At 44.9% G+C, this 25703-nt stretch overlaps 1 protein-coding gene across 6 annotated transcripts in view; it reads left to right on the top strand.

Annotated features, from left to right (window-relative positions):
* The window catches only part of Golgin104 (coiled-coil domain-containing protein 186), a 56172-nt gene that overhangs the window by 17070 nt on the left and 13399 nt on the right, over positions 1-25703 (top strand). For 3 of the 6 annotated variants that reach the window (XM_077688144.1, XM_077688141.1, XM_077688142.1), the window contains 7 exons: positions 2525-2705; positions 4574-4648; positions 7350-7434; positions 9288-9382; positions 18158-18394; positions 22538-22603; positions 25221-25417. In XM_077688144.1, the coding sequence (XP_077544270.1) occupies positions 2525-2705; positions 4574-4648; positions 7350-7434; positions 9288-9382; positions 18158-18394; positions 22538-22603; positions 25221-25417 (936 nt within the window). The remainder of the gene's footprint in view (positions 1-2524; positions 2706-4573; positions 4649-7349; positions 7435-9287; positions 9383-18157; positions 18395-22537; positions 22604-25220; positions 25418-25703) is intronic. The other 3 variants (XM_077688146.1, XM_077688143.1, XM_077688145.1) reach the window with 2 other exon arrangements.

Raw genomic sequence — 25703 nt, 5'->3', positions numbered from 1 at the left:
TCAAATATCGAATTGAATATTGAATACCAGTATTTATGAGCTATAAAAATGATAAGTTTATGTTACAAGTTATTTTATAAGCTTTTCACTGCTTCACATGATAGTCTTGAAGAGCAGCGAGGTGTGTCTTCAAAAGTGTATGCCTTTGTGTTCAGGCTTGCATATTGGCAGTGGCTTAAGTTCAGGTGCTTTTGTAGCTGCCCAAAGAAATTTTCTTGGGCACTCAATTATCATTTGAAATGACCTAACTGGCACAAACCTCATCTCTGATTTTAAGAGCCATAGTGTCTAGGTATTCACTGTATGTAAAGTGCACTTGTGAATGACAACATTCAGATGTGAAGCTCATGTACTATTGCTTCCTTACATTGCTGGAAAGCAAATTAACGCTGCTGCTTTTCAGCCCAAGTCAGGCTTGGTGAGGGTCATGATTATGTCTTGTAAAGTGTAGGTGCAGTGTTTAGGCACTTGGGAAGCAAACAAAAGGAAGTTATAAAGGAGAAGGTGCATTTCGATGTATAGGCACTTGTGTAGCAACTAGAAAATTGGGAAGAGAAAAAGTACATAAAAGGCATCAGTTGAAAGGCAGACAATGGCTCTTCCTTACCTAGGGGCTAGGGCTTCCATTTGAGCCCAGCTAGGGAGACCCTGGCTGCGCTGAATGCTTTGAAATCGCCCTTTTAGCAGCGCTTCTCCCTGTTGGCACAATACGTGTGGTCCCGCCTGCAGAGCGTGATGATTTGCATGTGGGGCAGGAACTGTCGCCAGGTGGGCATGCCGGGGTGACTTTCAGCAACGATGCGGTCAAAGCAGTGCGCATGCAGCTTGACATCCACACCAGCATGCTGAGGTAGTGGCAAACTTCTGTGCTACGTGCCCCCCGGGCGTGAAACTGTCAAAGCCGCAGCTAGTTGTTTCTAACCTTCGGGATTATTTCTATGAATCCAGTTGTTTATTGTGCATTCAGTTATGTAGAGTGCTTATTCATGATTGATAGGCCAATAAGTATTAGTCAAAGTAATATAAACAGAACAAAAAAATTGTCAGTACTTCTTTAAAAGTGAATTTTTGTTTATTTTGTTTCATACTAGTGCAAACAATTTTTTTTGTCCCTAAAGGAGTAATATTTTGCTACAGCTTTATTTTTTGCTAAATAAACGCTATTTGTGAGATATGTGGAATTTGTGTCCTCACGAAATTTACTCCATATGCAGTATCAATAAAAACCCATACCCGTATCAGTGAGCTCCGTATGTTCAGGCAGCTGACTACTTGTTCTTCAGTTTGACACCAAGCATGTGAGCAAGATTTCCCCCCCCCCCCCCCTTCCTCTCTTTTTCCCCCCTTTTTGTCTCAGTTGGAAAGGTTTTATATACGTATTTTGCGGGAGCCGCGAAAATCCACTCTATAAACAGAACATGTGCGAATCTAGCCACATCACAACCTAGCTCTCAAGTAATTATTTATCATCCCTCAAATGCATGGCACTTGAAAACAGAGGCACGATCTTTTTCTCATCTTTTTTTCCCCCTTTCAGCTGCTCCTGGAAGCGCAGTCTTACAGATGGCTGGCGCGACTTTAAATTCCTTTTTGTTTGTGTTTTGAGGGAGCACGGATGCATTTCTTAGCGTCTATGAACGGATGCCGTGGGACAACGGGATAAGAATGCAATCGAGATTTTCTTTTTTCTTCCCACCCCATCAGTGAACCCACCGAAAAAATGCACTATAAACAGTATTGTGCTTCAGCCAACCGCATTTTCAGTGGTATGCTTATGCATTGAGTTCTATGGAAGGCAAACCGGTGGTGTTGCGACCGGGCGGGGGCACCCGATCCAAGCTCGTGGCCTCCGACATACGAGTGGTAGCGTGTATGATGCGAGCGGCCAGCCGCTGTTGCAGCCGTGAAGAAGTCCAGAAGCCTAGGCTAACGTAACTGTTTACTTCATAGCGAGAGGTGTCTGAGATAATGTTGAGATAATACTTGAAGGTGTCTGAGATAATGTTGTACCACGATATTGCCCAGCCCTGCACATCACCTAAGTGAATTTTTGGTGCATGAAACACCAATTTCTTTTTGCATTCAAAGGCGAATGTGGCTGCAAAGAAAGAAATTGCATCTAAACAAGCGGAAGCTCATGTCACAGCTAAATAAAATTCTTTGTTTCATCCTAAAGTTTGCTGTGCTGTGGCATGAAAAATTCTTTAATCATTTTACATTTTAGGTCAGATATTTCGAAGGATCTTGGAGTTGGTACACATTGTTAGGCTACAGTCTTGCTGACCTTTTGCATAGATCCTGGTAGCTTCTAGGCAAGTTAAAGCCGGCATTCTATCAACTGGAGAGTCAGCTAATGGATTTTTATTCTTTGAATTGAGTGATTGGGAGCGCCATTGAAGAATTCATTGTGTACTTTGTCATTGACTGATACATTGATTGATTATGGGTTGGCTGGTCGAGTGACTGGTTGATGCGCTGGAAGGTTGGTTAGAGGGTGGTTGGCTGGCCAACGGACTGTGTGCAGGGAGCGGGAGAAAGTGGCTGCCTCGCAGCAGGAGGTGGAGCGTCTGCGGCAGTCGGCAGCCGAGATGCAGGCTGACATGGAGGCCTGCCATCTCAAGGAAGGCGAGTTGCTGGAGTTCACCGAGCGCCTCACCACTAAGAGCGTCCAGCTGCAGTCGGAGCACAGCCTTCTCGAACTCAAGGCGAGCTTGGAATGTCCTCTTGCGAGGCAGTGCTATCGCTTGGGCATGCACAAGACTTTCTGGGACGATCCTGCAGTACTGTTGTTATTCCAGTTTCTGAGAAAAACTCCCATCATTTCGCTGTAGGCTGGAATCTTGAGACAACAGTTTATTTTCAAATATTTGCAAAGGAGGTTTTGTACTTTGGGTACAAAACAGATGAGTTTGAGGTGGAAACTCTTGTTTTTGATGGTGTGAGAGGACCCTGCTCTATTTGAACTCCTGCATAGCTCGCTAGCATGTGGCCTGATGGGCTCCTCGGCACTTAGGTAGGTGAGGCAGTTTCGTTAGAATTGCGGAAGCTTTTGACTTGAAATGAAGCTTTTCAACAGCTTTGTTAGATTCCGTTGCACGGCGGGGATCAGCCCTTGTTGAGTAGATGTTTTGTAGAGGTCGTCATAGGAAACATGTTATGCAGACCATTTGCATTGTCTATCCAGTGTGCTATACATACGTTCTGGGAATAGGCCCTCCAGACCTGGCCTTCCTTCTGTTTTGCGACTGTGCACATTGTGGAAAGAAGTTGAGACTCGATGATATCTTTGGAATGAAGACATTATGTGCTAGGCAGTTGTTCAGTTTCAGCACTTGTGGCAGCAGGAGCAAGCACAGCATGGCACTCCATAACTGCAAATGTGACAGGGGACTGGTGCATTGAAGCATGCCCACATTCGAATCTGTTTAGAATTAACTGTGAGGTGTGCTGCGATTAGTTTGATAGTATATAGTATATCCAAAGGTTTGGTGTAGGTAAACCTTGCTCACTGAATTTTATTGGGAATTTGCCATTGTTGTGATAATTTCTAAATAAAGGGGCGTTAAATACAGCCCCAAACCCATGATGAATGATACTGCAGGTTTTGCTTTGCACACCGCATATGTTGCAACTTTAGAAGTGCACTAACATTACCTGCTACCTCTCCGGTGAATGTCACCGGTGCACAGGAAAACAAAACTGGAGCAGCAAAGCATAGCACCCTTTTACTTTATGGTGTCGCTGCAATAAGAATTGGTTCTGTTTCACTCTTACAAAAACGTTTTTGGCTATAACGTGTGGAGAAAAAACAGAAAACAATGTGCGTCAGAGGCTGTGGTCACTAGGATAACCTTCTAGTACATACACCAAAAAGCAAGATATCAGCCAAATCTGGAAGCACAGTTATGTTGTCAGTGGGCAAAAAAATAAGTGCAACCATTTTGTTTTGTTGTCCTACGGCCAAAGAGATAAATGCTCTTCAGAAGCTCCTCTCTGTCATCCCGAATTGTAAGAAAGGTGGTGTTGAGACAGTGCTGCTGGCTTTGATTGCTGCCATGTTGCACTGTGACGATGCCTACCACCAAAATCGCAAGAAGCGGCGAGTATATTGGCAGCAGGGGTTAGGGGGTGGGGGGGTGGGGGGAGGGGAATTCAGTATATCTTATGTGTAGTTCACTGTGAAGGAGATACAAGGCATTTATACCTAGCTGTGTCCCCTACAGTGCCGTAGAACTTGCTGCCACCGTGGCTGCAATGAGAGAATGTACAACCGTTTATTGGAGATTTGGATGTGTGCATGCTTTTTAAAATCAAAAGGCGCTGCGGCATCTACAGTGAGCAGCCCCTATTACGGCACAAAAGCCCGAGGAAAGGGAGGGGCCTCTGTTCCAGTTGGCATCAAGCTTCTCACGCAGTCTGTACTGGACTGAGGAGATGCAGATGGATATTAGTGAGTAGTGGTTGTCTATAGCTTTCACGTTTAGTGCCACTTTTGATTAGTGAGTAGCGTTTGTCTATAGCTTTCACGTTTGGGTGCCACTTTTAATTTCATTTTTTCTTTTTGGACTCATAGGCCCAGAACCTGGAGGAGCAGAATGGCAAGCTGACCCAGGAAATTGCACAGCTCAAGAAACAGAACAGAGATTTGGTGAGAACAAGCTCCCCTGCTTATCTCACTCTACTTCTTTCGTAAATATAGCCTGGTTTTGCACAGCGATTCCTCGTACGGCAGCCTTTATAGGAGAGCAGTATGTCTGCTGAAAGTTCAGTTTCAAGCTTGTGCAAGCACATAGCATGGTAAAGGAAGTATGTAGTGCGTGGTGAAGTAGCTTTATCTGTGGGACAAAGTAGTGAGTGCACTGGAGACAGTCCTTGAAGTAACTTTGTTTGAGAGCCTTGAAATATTCTGTTCGTAGTGAATAGCTGAAGAGTGGACAGTGCACTTCAAGTCATTGCTGTTATTTCCTAACCTGTGTGCCGCTCGTTTAGTCTCTACTGTCAAGCTAAAAGCCTGTGTACAATCAGTTATTTTGGATCTTCGCACCTAAATTGTTGGTACTTTTTGCATTACCTCCGTCTACTCACCTGCAAGATATCATTGGTGAGATGCCGGTCTGTATCGCACCAACCTGCACGTGTAGCATCGCATGGTGCAATGCTGTGTAGCATCGCATGACTTTTTGCCCCCTTTAACCAGTGCTTAGTAATGCTACTCCCTCTCTTGGTTTATTATGTTTTTGCTTTAATATGGCACAGTGTGAAATGCTGGCTGGTTTTGACCATTGTTAGGTTTATTAACTGTTTCCAAAAACAATGCCTTTATCACACACGCACCATCTTTGGGTATTTGTGCGAGCCTTTCTTGCTTGTGGGATTTCGCTCTTAGCAAAATTTCCAGTTCTTCAGATGATCTTCATACTCAGTTGCATTCTCCTACAAACTGTTCGGAACATACACCGGTGATCTCACGAACAACTTCTGTTAAAACAGCCAGGCTGTACCTAAACTTTTGTGATACAGTCATCGACCTTTTTTATGCCGATTTTTTTTTAAAGACAATGGCTTTTCTTGGGCTACTTGAACTCGAAAATTTTGGTCTGCCTATCCGTCTGTCTGCCTGCCCCTCGATTCAGCCACCCGGCCAAAGAGAAACATGCTGCGCAATAGTCTTATATACCCACAGCCAAACATAATGGCTAATTCCAGTGACAGTGTTCATACTTGTCAACATTGTTGAGGCAGAACAAAATATTGCATATATCTGGGGCAAGACATCAATACATAAGTGATATTTGCAGTGTTTTCTTTATTAAAAATATACAAATGATTGATTTAATGAAAGATGCATTCAGAAAAATACAACAGCAATCGCCCGCGGTTTCCCTGGTGACATTTTTAAAAATCAAATGGCAACACTGACGAAAGGTTCCACTGGTAGTTTTCACGTTCCGCTTGGAATGCGCGGAGTATAAGTAGGGTGCTTCGATTCACGCGCTTCTCGGCTGTACTGCAGCATTGGCATTAAGGCATTCGGCATAGAGCAGTGGAACACAGTAAATTTAAATTGACTTGAACAAACCGCTTGCGTGTTTACCTATCTTCAGAGGAGCGATGCGGGAGAGGATGAGCATGAGAGCGGAGCGGGAAACAGAAGGGAGACATTTACTTGGCAGGGGCGCCAGACGACTGTAGTCTTTTGCCGACATTTGCAACAAAGTGAGCAGATACGTGGCCGTTTTTTTCCCTCTCGTAACTGCCTGAAACGTTTGATGCCATGCACCTGGAGGATTGAAGTCTGCATGTTTATTTATGCACTTTCTACACAAGCAGCATTTAGCGTCGCAAGGAAGGGCCGAGCAGGAGTGCAAGCATACGTGTAAAGCCCCTTCTACATGGTGCGGGTGTCTCTCTCTCTCTCTCTCTCTCTTTTTTTTAGCTCAGTTTTTCAGGCTGTTTGGCTATTCAAACTTTGCTATCATCCAGTGTGAGATTTGCCATCAGCTGTGTCGGGGGTTGTGTCTGCTTGGGCAGCTTTTGGGAGAGGAGAGTAAAGAGCATGATTACGCGCACATGGTGCCCTAATCTTTTCACTGCTCACTCTGATGTCGTTTCTTCTCATCACCCAACAGCATAGCCACCATGAGAGGCATACCTGTTGTATGTTTCTGGCCACTTTAATTGACATCTGTAGTATATAGCCACACGCAGATCGAAGGCTGCCCGTGCCTCTCACATGCTTTGTTTGTACTGTAGAAGCTTGGTAATTTGAACTTGAAGGGGATCAAAATGAGAGAAGCTTATTAAAAAAAGAACCTATGTACAGTGCTGCATAACAAAACACATGCACAAAGACTGCACCCATGCTTGACAAGTTCGCAATGCATGTTTGCATGTGCTTCACTGGCTATCAGCAGCATGTGCTGATAAGCATAATCTAATTAGCCTCTAACAGGGCCCATCAAATGGCCATACTTCCAGGCAGAAGGTCTACCCTGAACTATCTAATTTCTCCTAGTAATTTCCAAGAGCTTTGGATTTCAAAGTAATTTCTGAGTGCTTGAATCATTCTTATTTGCTTTTGCATGCAAACATATCTCATTGTGCCGAAATACCTGTTTAAGTAAACCAAAAGTCTAAATTAAAAAGTTTAATTTACAAAAAAGTCATAATATGAGGCAGCCTGTATATATTTTTCAGCCCTTGTATGATGTTATGGAATTTATCTTTGTGCTTAATTTTACTGTACGCTCCATTAAAAAATCCTTCAGCGCAGCTCAAGCTATGTTGTTGACATATTGTGCGACGGTAATCATGCATGGCTTGAGCCCAGGAACTCACTCTTTATGCAGGCATCCAGCCTTGAGTTTGAGCAAAAGCAGCGGCTACAGGAAACGCAGCTACTAGCTCGCAAGCTAGCTGAAAAGGCCAAGACTAGTAAGTAGCTTTTGCCATCCTCGTCAATCCTTGTCCCATGTTTCCCATTCTGGATGAGTGGGAAACGTGGGGACAAACGTAAACTGTTTATTTTATCAGCTGGGCTTACCAGTGAATTGTATTATAACAGAGCATGCTCACTGCATCCCCTTATTATATGCTTCCCTCTTCCAAAGTAAAAAACTACATCCTTATGGCGTCATGTTAAAAATTAAAATAAAATAATGTTACTATATATCTGAAAAATGTATCCAGTAAGGCTGTGCAAACATTCTAAACTTTTGTATATCGAATACAATATTTGGTTCGGCTTCGATCAGATGGCCTTACAGTAGCCGACCGAATTTTTGGACCTGGAGGCGGACGAAAAATAGTCCGAATAAAAGAGCGGCCTGAAAAATGCGTGTGTCATTACTCCTATGGGACAACTGGCAATTCATCGAGAAAGTCCGAATTTTCGGAGTCTGAAAAAACGGTTGGCTACTAAATTTGAAAGTTTTGAAAACACAAGTACAAACAAAGGGCACTATACGGGACAGATGCAGGACTTGCAGCTGTGTTTAACGGGGGAATTTTGTTTTCGAGGGCTGTGCGATGCATGCGCCAGTGCCCACAAAACCCTGCCAAACAGGGCCATTTTTTTATGACAGAAATGCAAATTCTCTAATTGTTTTGTTTTGTAAGCTCACAGTTGTAAGTGCACTGCCTGTCCTGTTTAGTGCCCCTTGCTTGCGCTCGTGTCTACTCTGCTGGTTTGGCACTTTTCAACTAATAATGTCGCACCCAGCAGGGCCTGGTCAACACCCTCGAAGTAAAGAAGCCTAGCTGGACTCTGTTTCATGGCCCCAGTTTTTCTCATTATGTGATCGGCAACATGCATGGGGCTGTTGACTCTGCTGATTTGCTAACTGCCATCAATTTTCATGTCCCCACACGATGCCGTTTCTTGCCAGTATTTTATCTTGCTGTCAATCATAAAAGTCCTATTCAGAGAAATCAACTCCTTTACAACTCGCTTGAGACTGATCTGAGTACCTTTTTACTGTTACAGCACTTTTGTCCAAGCTGTTAAAAATGCATCGAAAGCCTGAGTGTGTTCTTTTGTGTTGTAGAATCATGTGTGAGTCAGCCATGTAATGTTTGTTCCATTGATGTTATTTTCTTTTCTTATGCTCTTCTTTCTCTATTGTACACATCTTCCTTTCCTCTCCTTTCCTTTGTTTCTTCTGTGCACCGCGCAGAAGGCATTATGTTGTTTGTGGGCACTTATGAAAATAAATAAATTAATTAACAAATTAGTTCTTTTTGGTACATGTTATGTTCTTTTGCACCCGCCAGCAAGGCTAAGCTTTATAGAACTTCTCAAAGCTAGCAGATCTATTTCCGTTTGCATCAATTCATTTTTGCCGTGTTCCACTGCCTGCACCATGTACTGAAACCTTTTGTTACTTCTGACCTTGGAACACTGCCATGAGGGGGGCTGCGAGTGCTTTTTGTTTTTTCACAGCGTATTTTTTTATTTGCTATCGCAAAAATCACTTGTGTATTGATGTCTTGCATCAGATATGCCTAATGTTTTCTTTTTGGTCAAAAATGTTGACAAGTATAAACATTGCCACCAAAATTTAATAGTTCAGAAAATCTTTGCCCATATAAGCGTCTCGTTCAGTGGTTCTTCCAACTTGCTGCATGTGTGCTTGGCATTTGCTCTCTCCCTCTCCACATTGCTGCAACTGCATTATCACATTTTGTCCCTTGAAAGCCTCGGCCAAGAACAGCTTCACTGTTAAAACACTTTTGTGCCGTGTGATCTGTTGACGCTTGAATCTTTCTCTCTGCTGTTTCTTGTGTAGTTGAAAAGTTGACCACACAAGTTGAGGATGCTGAAAATGAGCAAAGGGTGATGAAGAGACGACATATTTCAAGCATCAAGGTATGGCCTCTGGAGGTATGGCCTCTTTCTGAGAGAGCGAAAGTGTGCGTGCGTGTGTGTGGCTAATCCCAATTTTTTAGGAACTTTAAGGGACACCTGCGTGCGTGTGCATGCATGTACGTGCGCGTGTGTGTGCATGTAAAAGGAATGTGTGAATAGTGCCTTTGAAGTAAATACGGAGTAGATGCAGTCAATCGCGGATATATCGGTAATTCAGGATATAAAATATGTCTATCTCAATGACTCCACACTACACAGAGCTTTCTAAGATAGTGACAAGCAGTAGGTTACTGATTTGTTCCTCAAAGCAGGAAAATTTGAAACTCAGTGCAACGACCACTACACTTTATGTGGCATGAAGAAAGTCCGCGAGCTTGGCTTACTTCGTCTTCTGTGTCATTAAGTTTATCAAACTGTCTTCAGACTTGCCAATGCTGTCTAATTGAGAAAGTCTCACGCCATTTATTGTGGCACAACTCCGCTGGATCACACCAATTGCAGACGCAAGCTGAGCGCTCTGGGTGGTTGGGAACCTTCGTCAGTCACTAGTAGGATCTTCTTCTTCAGATTTGCCAATGCAGGAACATGCACACAATGCGCTCCAGAATATCTGGACTGTGTCGCCTTCACCCTTATGTCAGTTTTGTTGCACAGTATTGGCCTCAAAATGCTGCAAGGAATTCCGAAGGCTTCTATAGCCAACAACTTCTTCAACCTGACCGCGAAGTGCTTTGCCGTTACCCTGTACACGCAATACCAGTTTGGTGCACTGCAGTCGAGTTCCCTGGGTGGCAGTGAAAGACCTGTCGAAGAGGCATGCGCTCTAGGTTGGTAACTCATGCCTGCAGCAGCCGTTGCGTCCATAACTCATCGTCCCTCCCAACTTCTCTTCGGGGAAGAATGTGCTGACTATGTTTCATGCACCTTGCCATCCTTTGGCATGATACCATCATGCATCTTACTATGTTTATTTCACTCTAGGAACTAACAGGCCAGATCCGCATTCATTATGGCATGAATGTTGCCAGGCCCAGTTTCGCTTCTCGATTGATTGCTGACGACCATTCGGCCGATTGGCGTTGTCGGCATCTTCGGTCAGTGAGGCAGTCACACCACGCGGACTTTCGATCGGCCGACGTGTTCGTGTGACAAGGCGGTCTGCCAACTTCGAAGTTGGCGTCATCGTTGTGTCATTGTCGTGTCGGCCGAGCCAACGCGCCTTAACGAGAAGCGTGGTAACAGAGTAAAAAAGATAAATATGGACGAACAAGATAGCAATAAGCGTGCTGCAGGAAGCACTAATTAACCAAAGGCGCCGCCGCGACCCGTCGACGCTGAGCAGACGACGCTCCTCTTCGCCGGAAGTGAGAGAAAAAGCCGTCCAATTGCAAGATTTCTGCTTCGGGACGCACATGGGAGAATATATGATGTACATGCGGGAAGATGGCAGAACCCAAAAACACACAGGAAAGGGTGGGAATGCGGCCACAAACGTTGACACGAAAGTGTGAGCTTTCCACTGCACGTAAAACTGTTATACAGTTAAACCTCAATGTAACAAAGTCGGTAAAATTCGTAATTTACTTCGTTACATTGAAATTTCGCTACATTGAAATTCGTGGTTATAATCAAGTGTTCATCCCGTGAAGCATTTCCTGCAAACGAAAACATGGCGCGCATACACGGCTGGTGCACTGTTTCTGCTTCTATCGGAGCTTAACCGTCTACGCAGGCATCAGCGTGAACCGCATGGAGCGTATTCTCCCCGCGAAAACATGCCCCACAAGCCAGAGGCGCGCTGACGCCGCCGCGGAGACCACCCGTGCGATGTGGGTAGCTCCAGCGACCGCTTCTAACCACTCGCTGAAACGCAACTCGAGGGGCAAATGAGAGGGCCACGCGAGAAAAAAAGCGGATAATGTGGGTGAAATTTTCACTGTAAAACGTCATACGCGCCGCTTACGAAAGCACCCATCAAATATCCTCTGCGGTGGTAAGCCTAATCGTCTCTGGCGGTGCCAACCGGCATCCCCGAGCGCTTCGAAGCTCCCGCCATAGGGTGCGCGCCTCCCCATCGGCGAAACTGGTCAGGCTCCTCCCACTGCCGCGCGCAGCGCGAGTCACTTCCTGGCTGAGGCAGAAGCCGCCTCCGGCACACAATCGCGGACGCGGTGTGAAAAATAAATACGCGTGCGCAAGGCGCCTAAAATTTCACAAATGCGTGCTGGAACGATGAAACCCAACAAGCATGAGCGAACTTGAACGAAGGGCAAAGCGGCGGCTTGCGGCGGCGGCGTCCCCACCAGAGCGATTAGGCTTACCATCGCCAAGGATACTTGATGGGTGTTTTCGTAAGCGGCGCGTATGACATTTTACAGTGAAAATTTCGCCCACGTTATCCGCTTTTTTTCTCGCGTGGCCCTCTCATTTTCCCCTCGAGTTGCGTTTCAGTGAGCGGTTAGAAGCGGTCGCTGGAGCTACCCACATCGTGTGGGTGGCCTTCGCGGCTGCGTCAGCGCGCCTGTGGCTTGCGGGGCGTGTTTTGCATTTTTGCAAGGAGAAAACGCTCATGCAGTTTATGCTGATGCTCGCGTAAACGATTAAGCTCTGACAGAAACAGAAACAGTGTGCCAGCCGTGTATGCACACCACGCAGTTTGTAGGCAGGGGCTCGCTCACAGACTCCGTGGCTCGCTGCATCCGCGGCATTGGGCGGCTCGTGTCGCCGTTCGCGTTTTATTGAGACCCCATTTCAGAGCTTCATCTCCCAAAATCTGCCTCTACAACTTAAATTTCATGCCTGGTTCTCTATGAAACTTCGTTGCATTGAAATTCCTGCAAACATGACTTCGTAACCCAGAGGGTGAAAATACATGCTGTACATACACTTCAAGTTACAGAAAATTGCGTGGTTCGTTATATCGAGGGTTTTGTTACATTGAAGTTCGTTGCATCGAGGTTTAACTGTACTTGGCACAGATGACATTGACCGCCTAACCTTACGATTGCGCTAGTTCATTTAGTGTGCTCAAGATACCTTTCAGGGCCCCTTTAACTTTTAGTACAGTTGATGACCAATTTTTCAGACACCTAATTTTTCAGATATGCTTGATTATTTAGACTGTTTCTTGGCACCACGACATTGAGCGTTTTGGGGGAACATTTGCTTTTTCGGACATTTTTGCAGTCTTAAGGGTTCGAATAATCGTTTGTCGACTGTACTTGTTAGTGTGAAGTGCTATGAAACTTCGAGTACTGAAACTCTGACCAAAACAAGAATCAAATGATGTAGAAAGAAATGAATATTTGCATATGCCTAATTCTGTACGTGTGCGTGTGCATATGTGCACGTGTGTGTGCGCGCGTGCACAGGGGTGCACTTCAGGCATGAACTTGCACCTGTAATGGCTAAGTAAGTTTCTGTGTGGGGTGGCTTCATTTTGTCATGTTCACTTATTTTCAATCAAACAAAAAACTTTTTTTTTTTTTTCACATTAATTATCGTCCTGTGGATTCCTAACCATTCAAAATGTAAACTTTTGGTTTTGCCATAGGATGTGCTCTTAACAATAATGCCGACAACTGGACTTTTTGGTACAGGTCACAGTGTAAAATATACTTTTAGGTGAGGGCACAGCTTACAAAACAAATGTTTGCTCGTTGTTCTAATAAAGTCGCCAAACAGACGCTGCTGAGACCGTTGGCTGCAGCGCCCTCCAGCGCGAGAGAAAAGAAGCTGCCGGAGTGCCAGCCACTCGGGGGTGTTTGGATCTGGCAGCTTTCATAACCAGTCGTCTTGAGTCGGTAACAATTAAAAGAATATATAAAACACTAAACTGAGGTGGATGTGAAATCTCACGCAAGTGAGATTTCATGCTTGCGCAATAAAAAAATGGGGTTGAAATGCTTTATAGAGGGCTGCAATGCCGGTACGCACAGCTGACAAGAAAACAAAATATTATTTAACGTTCCCTGTGGCCTTAAACGAATTAATGCGTGCTCTGCAGCAATCGCCTGAAGACAGTGATGCTACTCGCAGTCGGCATATCTCTGAGATTCGGTTGTGTGAAATGGTACATGGTACTTTTCGGAGCTTGGAAGGGAAGTACTACTGAAAATCAAAGAGGTGCGCACTTGCAAACGATGCAGTGCCATTGATTTTACCGTTGGCTACAACACCCCAGCTACTCAGTACCAGCAGTGGCAAAAAGGAAGCGTCCTCTGCCGGAACAGCTAGCGCCTCGAAATAGAAGGAAGGCAGCCGAATTGCTGGAATGGATTAAACTAGCACCAAGTATGCTGATGTTTCTTCGTCGTAAATGGCGTTGCACAACTTGGGCAAGTTCACGCACGAAGTAGCGGAGACGAAGCAATTTTGTCGAAGTCACTGGTGGTACCCAATGTTCAGAAGAGCTTCGGCACGGGTCTAATTGAACTTATGATGCCCACACTCTCACAGATGTTTTAACAGCGCAGTAAAATCATGCATTAAAATTGCGTTGTGTGAACTTGCATTGTGAGCTTACACAAACAATGTTGCTTTAAACACATGCCGCTGGTGCCTGCGATTCACCTGGCTCCGGACAGTCGTCGGTGAAGCCACGAAAGTCTAGGACACTGTGAAGTTACGAGATCTGCCTCCAGATGACCTTACAATCGAGGGTCTGCGCGTGGCACCGCCAACAATTTGACAGCTTTTTGGCCCACTGTATCCCCACCTAAAAGTATATCTTCCACTGTGGTACAGGTTCAGCATACTGAAGCAGTGTAAAAAGCAAATCATATAGTTAATTGATTGATTGTGGGGTTTAACGCGCCGACGCAACGCAGGCGATGAGGCGCGCCGTAGTGGAGGGCTCCGGATTAATTTTGACCACCTGGGGATCTTTATCGTGCGCCGAAATCTCGTACACACGGGCGTTTTTGCTTTTCGCCTCCATCAGAAAAGCGGCCACCGCGGCCGGGAATCGAACCCGCGACCTCGTGCTCAGCAGCGCAACGCCTTAGCCACTGAGCCACCACGGCGGGTAAATCATATAGTTAAAGGAAAGACTGTTGCGTGTTTCCAGCGCTGACGTGTCTCTTTTTTTTTTTTTTTTTTTCGCTGTGATTTTTGTTTTTCATGCTGCTTCAGTATGCTCTTGAAAAAAAAATTTTCCCACAGGGATGGGCAATAGGGACAGGGCACTGCTATAGACAACAAGAGGTCATTTTACGTTTTTTCTCCCTTTCCTGAAATGTTAAAAGCTAGCAGCAGCAGAGCCTTATTAACTCTTTCGCTACCGCCGAAAAATTGACCAATTTTTAGGGGTCCAAGAAAACATTTTTTTTTCTGCTAAAAAAATTGGTTAGGCACTAAAAACAGGAACGCAAAATGCAGATTATTTAACGGCCTTTCCAATAACACCAGTTTTTTAAATGTTTTTATATATCATAGTTGTGAAAAAAATATCAAAATCGAAATTTTTGTCAAGTTGTCGAAAAAAAATGATAAAAAAGGAGTTGTGTATATCAAACCACCGGTAGGAGAAAAAAATTAGAATATACATTTTGTAGGGAAACATTTCAAAAACACGCCCTAGAAAAAATGTCGACTTGCGCGGAACAGTTTGTCAGATATAAACAAAAATGTTAGCACGCACAGTGCTCGTGTCATGCGGTGAAGCCCATCCTCCAATTCACAATGTGCAATTTCAGGTGGTTCCCTTGAATAAATCTGGCGGTTTGACATTATCAGAGGCACCAATTTGCCCCCACGTAACGTAAAAACATCTTGTCAATGACTGACTTTGCATTTACAGCGAGTACAATATTTGGGACAAGCACGCGATGCGGAAAACGGAACGCCGTGGTTGATGCTTGTTGACGTTCACGGTCAGTTATCTCTCAAAACATAAAGCTGAGCTTTATCATCATCTTCTTACTAGCAGTGGTAGCCTTGCTCGCAAAAATGAGGTACGATGCGCTAGAATCGTGCCCTGCGATCTTTGGCCGAGTAGCAGTTGCACGATAAAAAAGATCAGCACAACGAGCCTCCTCTATTGCAGCGCCACCTAGCAGTTTTCAAATGAAACAGTACTAAAACTTATCGTCCGAATAGACAGTTCAACAAAGCAGCAACATTAGACACCCATATACCCTCGCATGGAAACGAAACTGGAAAGCGAACAGCTGGCAGTGTAAGGCCGGTTTGAAGCGCTGTCCTCGGCGGAACACATGTCTGGTGACTGGGTGTTATCTTTTGACTTGCATCTGAAGTTCTTATCACAGAAATCAGTTTAGGGTGGGGGGAAATCAGGAGCGGCGTGCTTTGTTCGAGAATCGGTCACGGACGCTCCAGGAGCCATGGAAGTATAGCCTTGATGTTGGGTAACTGCGTAGTAGCGCTAAATATTAATTTCACGATGCAGAAACGAAACCGAAACTGTTGTAAACTGTTCGCGAATGGTCCTGGGGTAAGTAGAACTACCACAGAACTTAGAACAACGTGCACAAAGGCAATAAAACTGCCTAAAATCATAAAGTAGCTTTGCAACCAGACACTGTTTGATATTTCCAGCCGATTTCTAGGATTATTACTGTCAGAGCGCGAACCTGACGATTGAAAATCATTTGCTGGTTCATCATTCACGCCCTGATAGCAAACAACAAACGCTGGTGCAGAGTAATTACGAGTGGCACGCATTCTTCATTGGTAGCCGTGACGCGCGATGACCACGCCCCTTTTCCACACCCAGATGATTCAAAAGCGTGTCAAAAATCACGTTTCCGTTGCAAAAATGAAAACAAAACTAATTTTGAAAGGCCATTTTCTGATCTAACTCTGAACAGCTTTACTTGTTCGAGCAATGCCTGGAACGTTATGAAAAGGCGCTCCCAAAGTATCGATCAAATTGATCGATTTTGAATAGGTGCAGTAGCGAAAGATTTAATTGACCCATTTGGAAGCTAAGTGCGTGTTTCTTTGGTTCATGAAGGCATTGGAAATATGCATCTGTCTTATTGCATACCTTTACTCAGGCTTTCACAGATACGTATTTAAAGGGACACTGAAGTGAATTTGTCAAGCTCCCGGTTTTGCTTGCACTGCGTAGACTGGCTCAAATTACCACACTTTTCATCGTTTATCCGGTTGGTAAGTCGTTAATTATTCTATAAAGTGGGAAAGAAGAAAAACTAGCATGTGCGGTCTGTGGTGGCCGCACCAACTAAAGGCTGTGACGTCGGGAGGAGATGGCACCGTGATGGGACGATGTCCAAGGTTAGCATTCAAACAAGTTTCGGTTTCGGTTCTGTAAAACAACATGATTGACATCCGACGGCATCGTTGGATGGGCATTCTCGATATCTCAGTAGTCGCCGTACCGCGCTTCTGCCATGTTTTCGGCTGTAAAACGCCTGAGATAAGCCTCCCAGGACGGCTTGGAATCGTAGAAATCACTAGCCGAGGCCTTCGCAGTGGATGAACGCCCTCCGCGTCACCGCAGACGCTCAAATGCCATGCGCTTTTCCCGCATATTCGGAGCTTGCCTCACTCATGCCTGTATCGTAAAAAGCGTGTTCACACCAGGCCAAGGGTGTGCTGATTCAGGCCTGTGCCCACTGCCCCCAAGCAGTCGGTGCTTGTGGCAACAGCACGCTAACGAGAACTCGCTAGCGTGTCAGTGGCAGTCTGCGTGCATTCTGCGAACTCGCTCGTGGAGCAGTGAACGTTACGGCTCAAAAATGGTGAACTCAGTTAAGAAAACATCGGCCGAAAACGAAAAAATCAACTTGCAAAAAAAAAAAAAAAAAAAAAAAAGTTGTACTCTCAGCGATTCGAACTTGCGACTTGCAAAACAATAGCCTAGCGCCTCAGACCACTCGGCCACGAGCCAGCTCTGCCAAGGATGGATATATAAGGTATATAATGTATAACCATTTTACACTTTTATTTAGTTTTATCACTTCAAGTACTTTAGGTGACTATTTGTCGTATAGCGCCCGTGCAGTAAGCGTCCCCCAAACTTCCACAATATCTCACGTCTAGCAATTGCATTTCTTTGACGGAAAAGCTTTCGCAGATGTGCGGTCGTGCTGCTGACCGCTGTGCTTGTTCACCCAGCGCAAAAAAGTGCTTCCTGCTCCCTAGTTTTGCGCTGTACGGTAAAAGTTTCAGTTGATTTTATTTCCTTAGTACCAATATTGACTTCGTTGACTCTTCTCCCGCCTTCAAGTGGCCTTAGATTTTTCTACTAGCGTAAAGTCAGCGAAGCGTCCCATGTGCACTTGTGCAGCGCTTGTGTGGAGCGACCAGGACTCGGAGCTTGATACAGTGTACAAACTAACAAAGTAAAGAAAGGCACATTCTCCTATTCACGAACGTGTTGTGGCTTAGTTTCAATTGAGCGAGCGAATTGCGACGACCTGTCGGCGGCCGGCGGTCTAAACGCTGGGCCGACTGACTCGATCGGAAGGTCGGCGAACCGTGCAGTAGCGCAGCCAATTGCCAGCTCGTCTCCTCGTGACATCACACGAAAACGCCACAAAAAATGGGCGAGGGTGCAGAGAGGAGGACAGCATTTTCGAATTGCTTTTTCTACTAAATAAATTCGCGTAAACGCGCTCAGAGTGGTCGAAGCATGGCCTATGGACTCCGGACTACAATTTGCACTCGTAATCCCGCAGTGTTTACAAATCACTTCAGTGTCCCTTTAATGCAGCCCTCTCACCAGCCGTGCTGTAAAAGGTGCCTGTAGCAGGTAGGGCATTTGAGCGTGCCTTTTTTGTGGGGCTGGGCCGCCATCCACAGGAGCTGTCACGGGAGCTGCAGCTGACCAAGAAGCGGCTTGAGCAGCAGCTGCAGCAGCAGCCGCAGCCGCCCGAGGCAGCGCAGGGCAGCCCAAGGCAAGGGGGAGGGCTGCCACTGAGCCTTGGCTCACGCACCAGCTCAACGGCGTCTCTCGAGACCCTGGGCTCCGGTCCCAGCCAGGGGGCCAGCAACCACCCAACGGTCACCTTTGTCAATGCAGGCAGACCCAGCGTGCCAGTGAGTGAGGGTGCCGTTCCATTTTCTCTTTTGTTCATGTGCAGGGTGTTACATCGATAAATGGGCATCTTTTAAAAAATTCTGTGCGAACCACTGCTCCATTTGCGCTCAAACTTTACACGAAAGTCGCATTTTGTGGTCTATTTTGTTTAACACCAAGAACAAAAAGGAGGCACTTGGCAGCTTGTTCAGAAAATAAATCATCTCTCGTCTGCTGTGCCAGGTTACCCAGCTTTCCAAAACCAGACTTGCAACTTTTTTTTTCGTATTTGGTTCTCGTTCTACTTCTATTGTGTACGTTTGTGTCTGTGCCTGTGACATGCCATTATGAGATTTTTCACTGCAGACGAAAAGGCGGCCTGTTCGTCTGCAGTGAATGATCTCATAATGGCATGTTACAAGCACAGGATAATACAAGAAAAACAAGAACAAACCAATAAACATGAACGACGAATTGTGATGTGAGCCTGATTTCAGAAAGCTGGGTAATCTTGCATAGCAGACAACAGACGATCCAAAAGCAGCTGAAATAAATCCAACTTTCATCTGTAATGGCAACAATGAACCATGGGAATATTTATTATGATTAGTATGAGTAGTTATGAAGCTATTTGTGGTCATTGTGAACTAGTGACAAAGGCACATTTCTGATCTTTCACCATGTGTCGGCTCGATCCTTTTTGTTCTGCATATGGCAAGTGGGCACTGATTGCAGCAACGTAAAATGCAGATGATTTAACGCCCTTGGGGCAATGCACTATCATGCTCTGTTCTAAGCGTGCAGGGTCAGAAAAGTAGCAGTGAGAACATGGCAAAGGTGGGCATCTTGCGACACGCTAGTTTAGCTGCTTGCAACTGAGATGGTACAAGCAAAATAATCCAATGTGTTTCTGCGCAGTTTTAACGTCTGCTTGGGGGAGTCTTCTTCCCGCTGTTTGGAGTGCATTTGAAGCAGTTTAGAAGGCATGTTTTCTTTGTGTGTATGTGTGTGTGTGTGCGCGAAAGAATGTGCGTAAAATGACCAACTCAGAACATGATCTGCCCGCTCTAAAATCAACCTTGACGCAACTATTAGGCAATGTTTAGAGCTCACTTCAGCATCCCAATCAAGCTCGTATGTCCTGACAGAATCTCGCCGCAACACCCTTCTGAGGTTCCACAGAGTACGAGTAGTTTACAATCAATCTCTGAGCGTACTACCTGTGCGTGCGTTATGACTTTGGCTCATGCAAATGGCATGCTTTTACCCACCTTGCTAACACTTCTTGTTGCATTTACTTTTCACTGTCTGCATCATTATATGGAATATGTATTTCACGACACAGTTTATTCACGTAACATTGTTTTACTTGTCCATTGAGTTTTTGTGTTTCCCCCCTATTTGTTTCATGATGATTCTTAATCATTTTGGACAATTAGCTGGCAATTTTTGGGCACGCTAGGAAACGTTGTAAAATTGGTATTATTATTGTTATTATTATTATTATTATTATTATTATTATTATTATTATTACTATTTAGGCAGGAACCGACGTTTTAGAGTGTCTGCTGAAAATAAACTCTGCCCTAGAGGTTGCATTTCTAAAGCAGTACTAATCAGTGATGTTCCGTGCGGGGAATTTTCCCTTTTTCGGGGAATTTTTGGCTGTAATTTTGGCCAAAAGGGAAAAAGGGATTCTTTATTAGATGGAGGGAATTTTAGGATTCACCAGAATAAAAAGGAAAAATAATGTAAGTACACCAAACCCTGCATCATTTATTTTCTTTTTTAACGCTTCGTCGGATTTGTGTTAAAATATCTGAAGTCGTGTTCCTGCAAGCCAAAAGCATCCAAGACTGTTTGATTGATTGTAGGGTTTAACGCACCGACGCAACGCAGGCGATGAGGCACGCCGTAGTGGAGGGCTCCGGATTAATTTTGACCATCTGGGGATCTTTAACGTGCGCCGAAATCTCGTACGCACAGGCGTTTTTGCTTTTCGCCTCCATCGAACCCGAATCGAACCCGTGACCTCGTGCTAAGCGTCCAAGACTGCTTCCAATCCAATTCATGAAGCAAGAGGGAGAATTAAAAAAAGGAGTATTCAATCAAGAAAAAGCTAGTAAAGCGTGAGGCGGCGGAGGCTGAAGGGTTGAAGCCTGTTTTCATGTACTCCTGTGCAGTACACAAATAAGTATTTTGGGCTCGCCTTAGTCCACGTGCTGTCAACAAGAGATGGCGCCAGCAGACCCGGGCTAAGCTAAAATGACCTCAATTACCCAACAATGTCTCGTTGTTCTTCATACGGGAAGTTTTAAACTAGAGCTTTAAAATGCGAAATAAGCAGGCTGTTTGGTACAAAACAAGAAATGTATAGTCAAATGCTGCGGAGCGGTAGGTGTAGTGAAATTTATTGCCTGCTGAAACTCCGATTCTCGAACGGCGTCTGCGCCCGGAAGGCTACGTAAAGTATACATAAGTGGCACTAGCTAATGCCCAAAACTGAATGGGAATCATCCATGGAGAGGTCTATTAGCTGCAAAAAGAGAATGCTGGGAAATTTGCAGGGAATTCTTAAGAAACCTGCGGGGGAAAATTGCTAAAAATAGGGAATTTCTCTGCCTAGAAATGGAAGTTTTTCTACTGTGTGCGGAACATCACGGGTACTAATGTGGCCTTGGCGACAGTCCTAACCTGGGAAAGTTGCTATTTGCCATTCAGTGTTTAGCCCCAGCAGAGTGAATTTGCATAACTTTGTTCTTGTAAAACCAGTGACAAACATTGAGCGATCCTGTTGTGGTACACGTGAGCAAGTTGTGTTTGCAAACATCAGTTGAATTGCTTAAGCCTCTTAGCAAGCATCAGCATGTAGTGGAATGCCCAGCTAGGCACAAGGGGCATCAGGGCATTTGGCGTGACCTCCACTCACATTACGGTTTCATTAATAGTGTAAGGGTAAGGGTTAATTTATCTAGCACATGCCACAATGACTATGGTACCCTGCAGTTAGCATGACTGCCAGCCAGGGCTGCAATTTTTCTGATGGAGTCCACGCACACCAGAGCCCTGCACGCATTATGAATACCAGAGTAGTCTATTGTCCACTGTGGCATGATTCATTGGCCATATATTGCTCTCCTCGTTAATTTAAAGGAGTACTGACCATTTTCTTTTTCTTTTTTTCGCTGTTATGGGTGCCTACCAGCCCACTAATCATAGAATGGCACATTAGATGGTTGGTCGCAGCGTAAATAATTATTTACAGCATCGTTTATTTGTGTCAGTTTCGGTTTCAACTAAACAAATCCGCACGTGCACCCAGACCAGCCGTGGTCTCCGCCATCTCAGCAATCCCCGGGCAGCATGACACCAGTCCCACTACCCTGATGTGATACACACACCAGAGCAGTGCGCGCCAACCGCAGACAGCCTGTCGGCCCCATCACGGGGCCCTCACGTCAACAGTTTGGGGCCAGGAGGAGCAGGTGGTGTCGTGCTGATGCTGATTGCGAAAGGGTATCCATGCCGAGATTTCTCGTGCACACAAAGATTGCAGTGGATTTAAAATGTGTTACACTGAACAGTTACAGTTGGAACTTGGTGGAAGATATCTCCTCTCCATATGCAAAGGAAGCCTTTTGCATAGTTACCTCAGCTTTGCAATTTCGTGTCACTACTCCTTTAAGCCTCAATTTTTTTTTTTTTTTCAAATACTTGGCTTTTATCACGCTTACTAGCTGACACTTACCTTTTTAATATGTGACCTGCTGAAGTTTTCTGACACGTTTCATTTTTCATTTACATGTATGTCTCTACCCGAAATGTCCCCTTTTTTCTTACGAGCCCACATTAGGACGATGCTTAGACAAGCTACAACAACCTTATTTTTCTGTTCACAGTTTCCAATGTAGCAGATGATAGTGCGAAAAAATGTATGGGGCAGTGATGTCCTTTTCCATGTTTCTAACATATCCTCGGCTGCTGCTGCTGCTGCAGGTGGTACACCTATTTGTATTCACGACACTAACTTTTTACGCTTTAGTGCCCCGTTAACTAGAGCAGATAAGTTTACGCAAGTATACTTGTGTGCTGCATGGCTTGCCTGAGCTTGCCAAAATGAGTTTTTTTTTAATTCCTGCTTGCCTTCTCCTGTTCTCTGCTAGCCAAAGGAATCACTGTTGCATGCTGCCACTACGAATGCGCTGAATGGCTCCACACGAAGCTGTGTTGTGAGTGCAATTTTTTTGTCGGCTCTGTTTGAAATATTTATGCGGGGCTGTTTATTTATATTTGTAGCTCTGACTCTTAGGTCAAGCACATCATGAGTGCGGTGTCGTAGGGGGTGGCTCTCTTTAAAGGGACACTGAAGGCAACCAGAAAGTTGGTTTCAAAGGAAAGGCTGACCCTGCCATAGCTATTTTAGCATTGATGCGGTGCTGAAAGATGCCTTAATTGCTGAGAAATCGCTAATCAAACGCTGATCAAATGTGATACAAACAGCGACTGCAGCCGATGTTTGTGACACGATAAACCGGAAGCAAGCGAGGCAGTGGTGATGTATAGCAGCATTGAAGCAACCAAATACAATGCTACCACGTACCGAGCAGTTTGGCGAGTTTCAGTCAAATCAGTCGTGCTTTGCCGAAATCCCATGTCCTTTGCAACTCCAGACCACTAAGCAAAACGTCCCTTCACCGGACCCACAATCAGTATTAACACTTTGTTGAAGAAAAACATATTGTCCTTTTGAGGCTCCGCGAATGTTGGCATCGAACCAACCGCTCGTGCGTAGCTCACGCGCATCCTCGAACAGCGGTACGCCGCCCCAGGTATGGACAAGTAGTACCATCCCACGGCAGCCAGGAAAGACGTTACTCATGCCAGACAATTTAAGGGGGCACATGGGTCTTTGATCAAAAACTTTATTTTTGCAGTTATGATGATGAAAATTGGGGGGCACATGTAGTTTCTCATTCTGATTGTAGATATCAAATTTGTTTTTGAGTAAAATGATTATATTCAAATTTATGTGGATTTTTAAATTCAATTTTTTGACAGCCTTTCTAAAAAAACTGCTGAAGGGATGCAGCTAAACAGGGACCCAGTGAACTGTGCACAAATCAAAGAGTGCAATAAGACTAACATTATCGTTCTATCTGGTCTGTAGCAGAAGTTAGGACCATTTGAAGTTTGGGCCTGGAAGGTGGCAACCAGAAAAACCGGTTTTGCCTTCCAGGCCCAAACTTCAAATGGTCCTAACTTCTGCTACAGACCAGATAGAACGATAATGTTAGTCTTATTGTACTCTTTGATTTGTGCACAGTTCACTGGGTCCCTGTTTAGCTGCATCCCTTCAGCAGTTTTTTTAGAAAGGCTGTCAAAAAATTGAATTTAAAAATCCACATAAATTTGAATATAATCATTTTACTCAAAAACAAATTTGATATCTACAATCAGAATGAGAAACTACATGTGCCCCCCAATTTTCATCATCATAACTGCAAAAATAAAGTTTTTGATCAAAGACCCATGTGCCCCCTTAAGCACTTCCGCTGCAATTTGCGCGTTATAGCCAGTGGCGGCGGCACCTGTCTTCAAATCTCCGCTATTTTTTTTTACCTTGTTTTAAAAAGAGCTACACGTAATAGTTGTATATTTGTGTTCTTGGTGAGCTAATCTATCGATCTAGAGCAGCTTGTATTTTGACTTCAGTGTCCCTTTAAGCAACTTCTACAGAGGCGGGTCCGCAGTTATGCGCAGATTGTTTTAACCAAGTGCACTGTGGGAATGTGTTCAGTTAACTAAAATTCACTAAATAAATTTTTGTACTATATGCAGTTGTGGTCACTGGTTTCAGTGGAAAACATCAAAGTCGTTTGAGCTGCACTTTCAGCCTCTGTGGAGAATTTGAGGTATTGGCGCATGCCTGGCCTCACCTTTTGGAAGCCACGTTGCACTGATGGACAGTGCCAGCAAAGCGCAAAGGACATTGAGCAGGCTGGGGAGTTTGTAGTGGGGCGTTGCCATGAATGACGCCCATCAAAGGAATGGTGTGTTTGCTTGTGCTTTGTCCTGTGGGCGGCCGGCGTGTTTCTTCAGTGTACATAGTTTCGGTTTCTTATGCCACGAAAGATGGGAACTATTTGGCTGTAGAGATTAAACTAGAACCGCTACTCTTTTTTTAAAAAGGAACAGTATTTAGACCAACTTCATTGCCTTTGTTCAAACCAAGGGCCAAGTTCGACAGGCAAAAGGTAACAGTCAGATCATGGTTAATTAAGCAAATGGCTGTCTTCTTAATAACTCAAATCATAGTTTATCACCTGAGTATAAAAATATCTTAGGGAAAAAGGGATAAAGTAATGCAACAAATAGACCTCATGAAAGCTTCCACTACTTTATTTCATTGCTGGCTTTAATCTACTGGGAACAATTTCTGCAAGATGCACAGGAACACTGCGGGCCACGTTTTGGCTCTGTTTTAGCTCGTATCTTTCCCGGTAAGTTTACCAGTGGACATATTGATCCAGTTAACCAATTGAATAATTGATCAAAGGCCGGTGAATTAGTGGCTGAAAATCCATGATAGGTGCACTGTCCCATAGAAAACACTCGAGTCCATCTCCAGCAGCTGCCATTGTATTGCAGAGATATAAGTGCAGCAAAGTGCAGAGCATGTTAGCGCATTCATGTAGTGTTTGTGGCTGCATCCTGCTATCAACAGGGAGCGCAGCCTCCTGCAGATGCAAATAACAAATGGGAAAGAGGCAGTCCTGCACTGTCCTCTGTGCTGTGTCGAATGGGGCCTGTGCAGCTGACTGAGGGCAGCGTGTGTGCCGTGCCCAGGGGAGCCCCTCCGGCGCCAGCAGCCACGGATCGCCCGAGCATGCGGCGGTGGCACCCGCACAGCTCGAGCTGGACAAGCAGATGCTCGTGGAGCGCATTGTGCGGCTGCAGAAGAACCTTGCCAGGCGCAACGACAAGATCGACTTTCTTGAGGAGCACATCAAGCAGCTGCTGCTTGAGATGAAAAAGAAGTCCAAGTGAGTCGCCCAAACTCTGCTCTGAAAAAACAGCTCCAATCCTCATCATGAAGGGGCCATGAAGACAAAATGCAGCCTTGTTTGATTTGAAAGAGCATGCCTGTGGTAACTCACTCAGCCCCATCCCAGCCACGAAAGATGTTTTTTTTTTTACTAGAAAAACACAAGAAATATTTAAAAACCTTGGAATTTCGTGCTATGGTGACATCAGCAGTGATGCAACAGAAGGTACACTAAACGTGCGCGTTAGCACGCGAGGGGTATGGTCAAACGGGACTAGAGTTAC

Source organism: Haemaphysalis longicornis, unplaced genomic scaffold (assembly GCF_048455015.1).
Source record: "Haemaphysalis longicornis isolate Haplotype H1 unplaced genomic scaffold, Haemaphysalis longicornis Haplotype H1 scaffold_1, whole genome shotgun sequence".
Lineage (NCBI taxonomy): Eukaryota > Metazoa > Arthropoda > Arachnida > Ixodida > Ixodidae > Haemaphysalis > Haemaphysalis longicornis.
The sequence above is the reverse complement of the archived record's forward strand: the minus strand, read 5'-3'. Positions and strand labels throughout refer to the sequence as shown.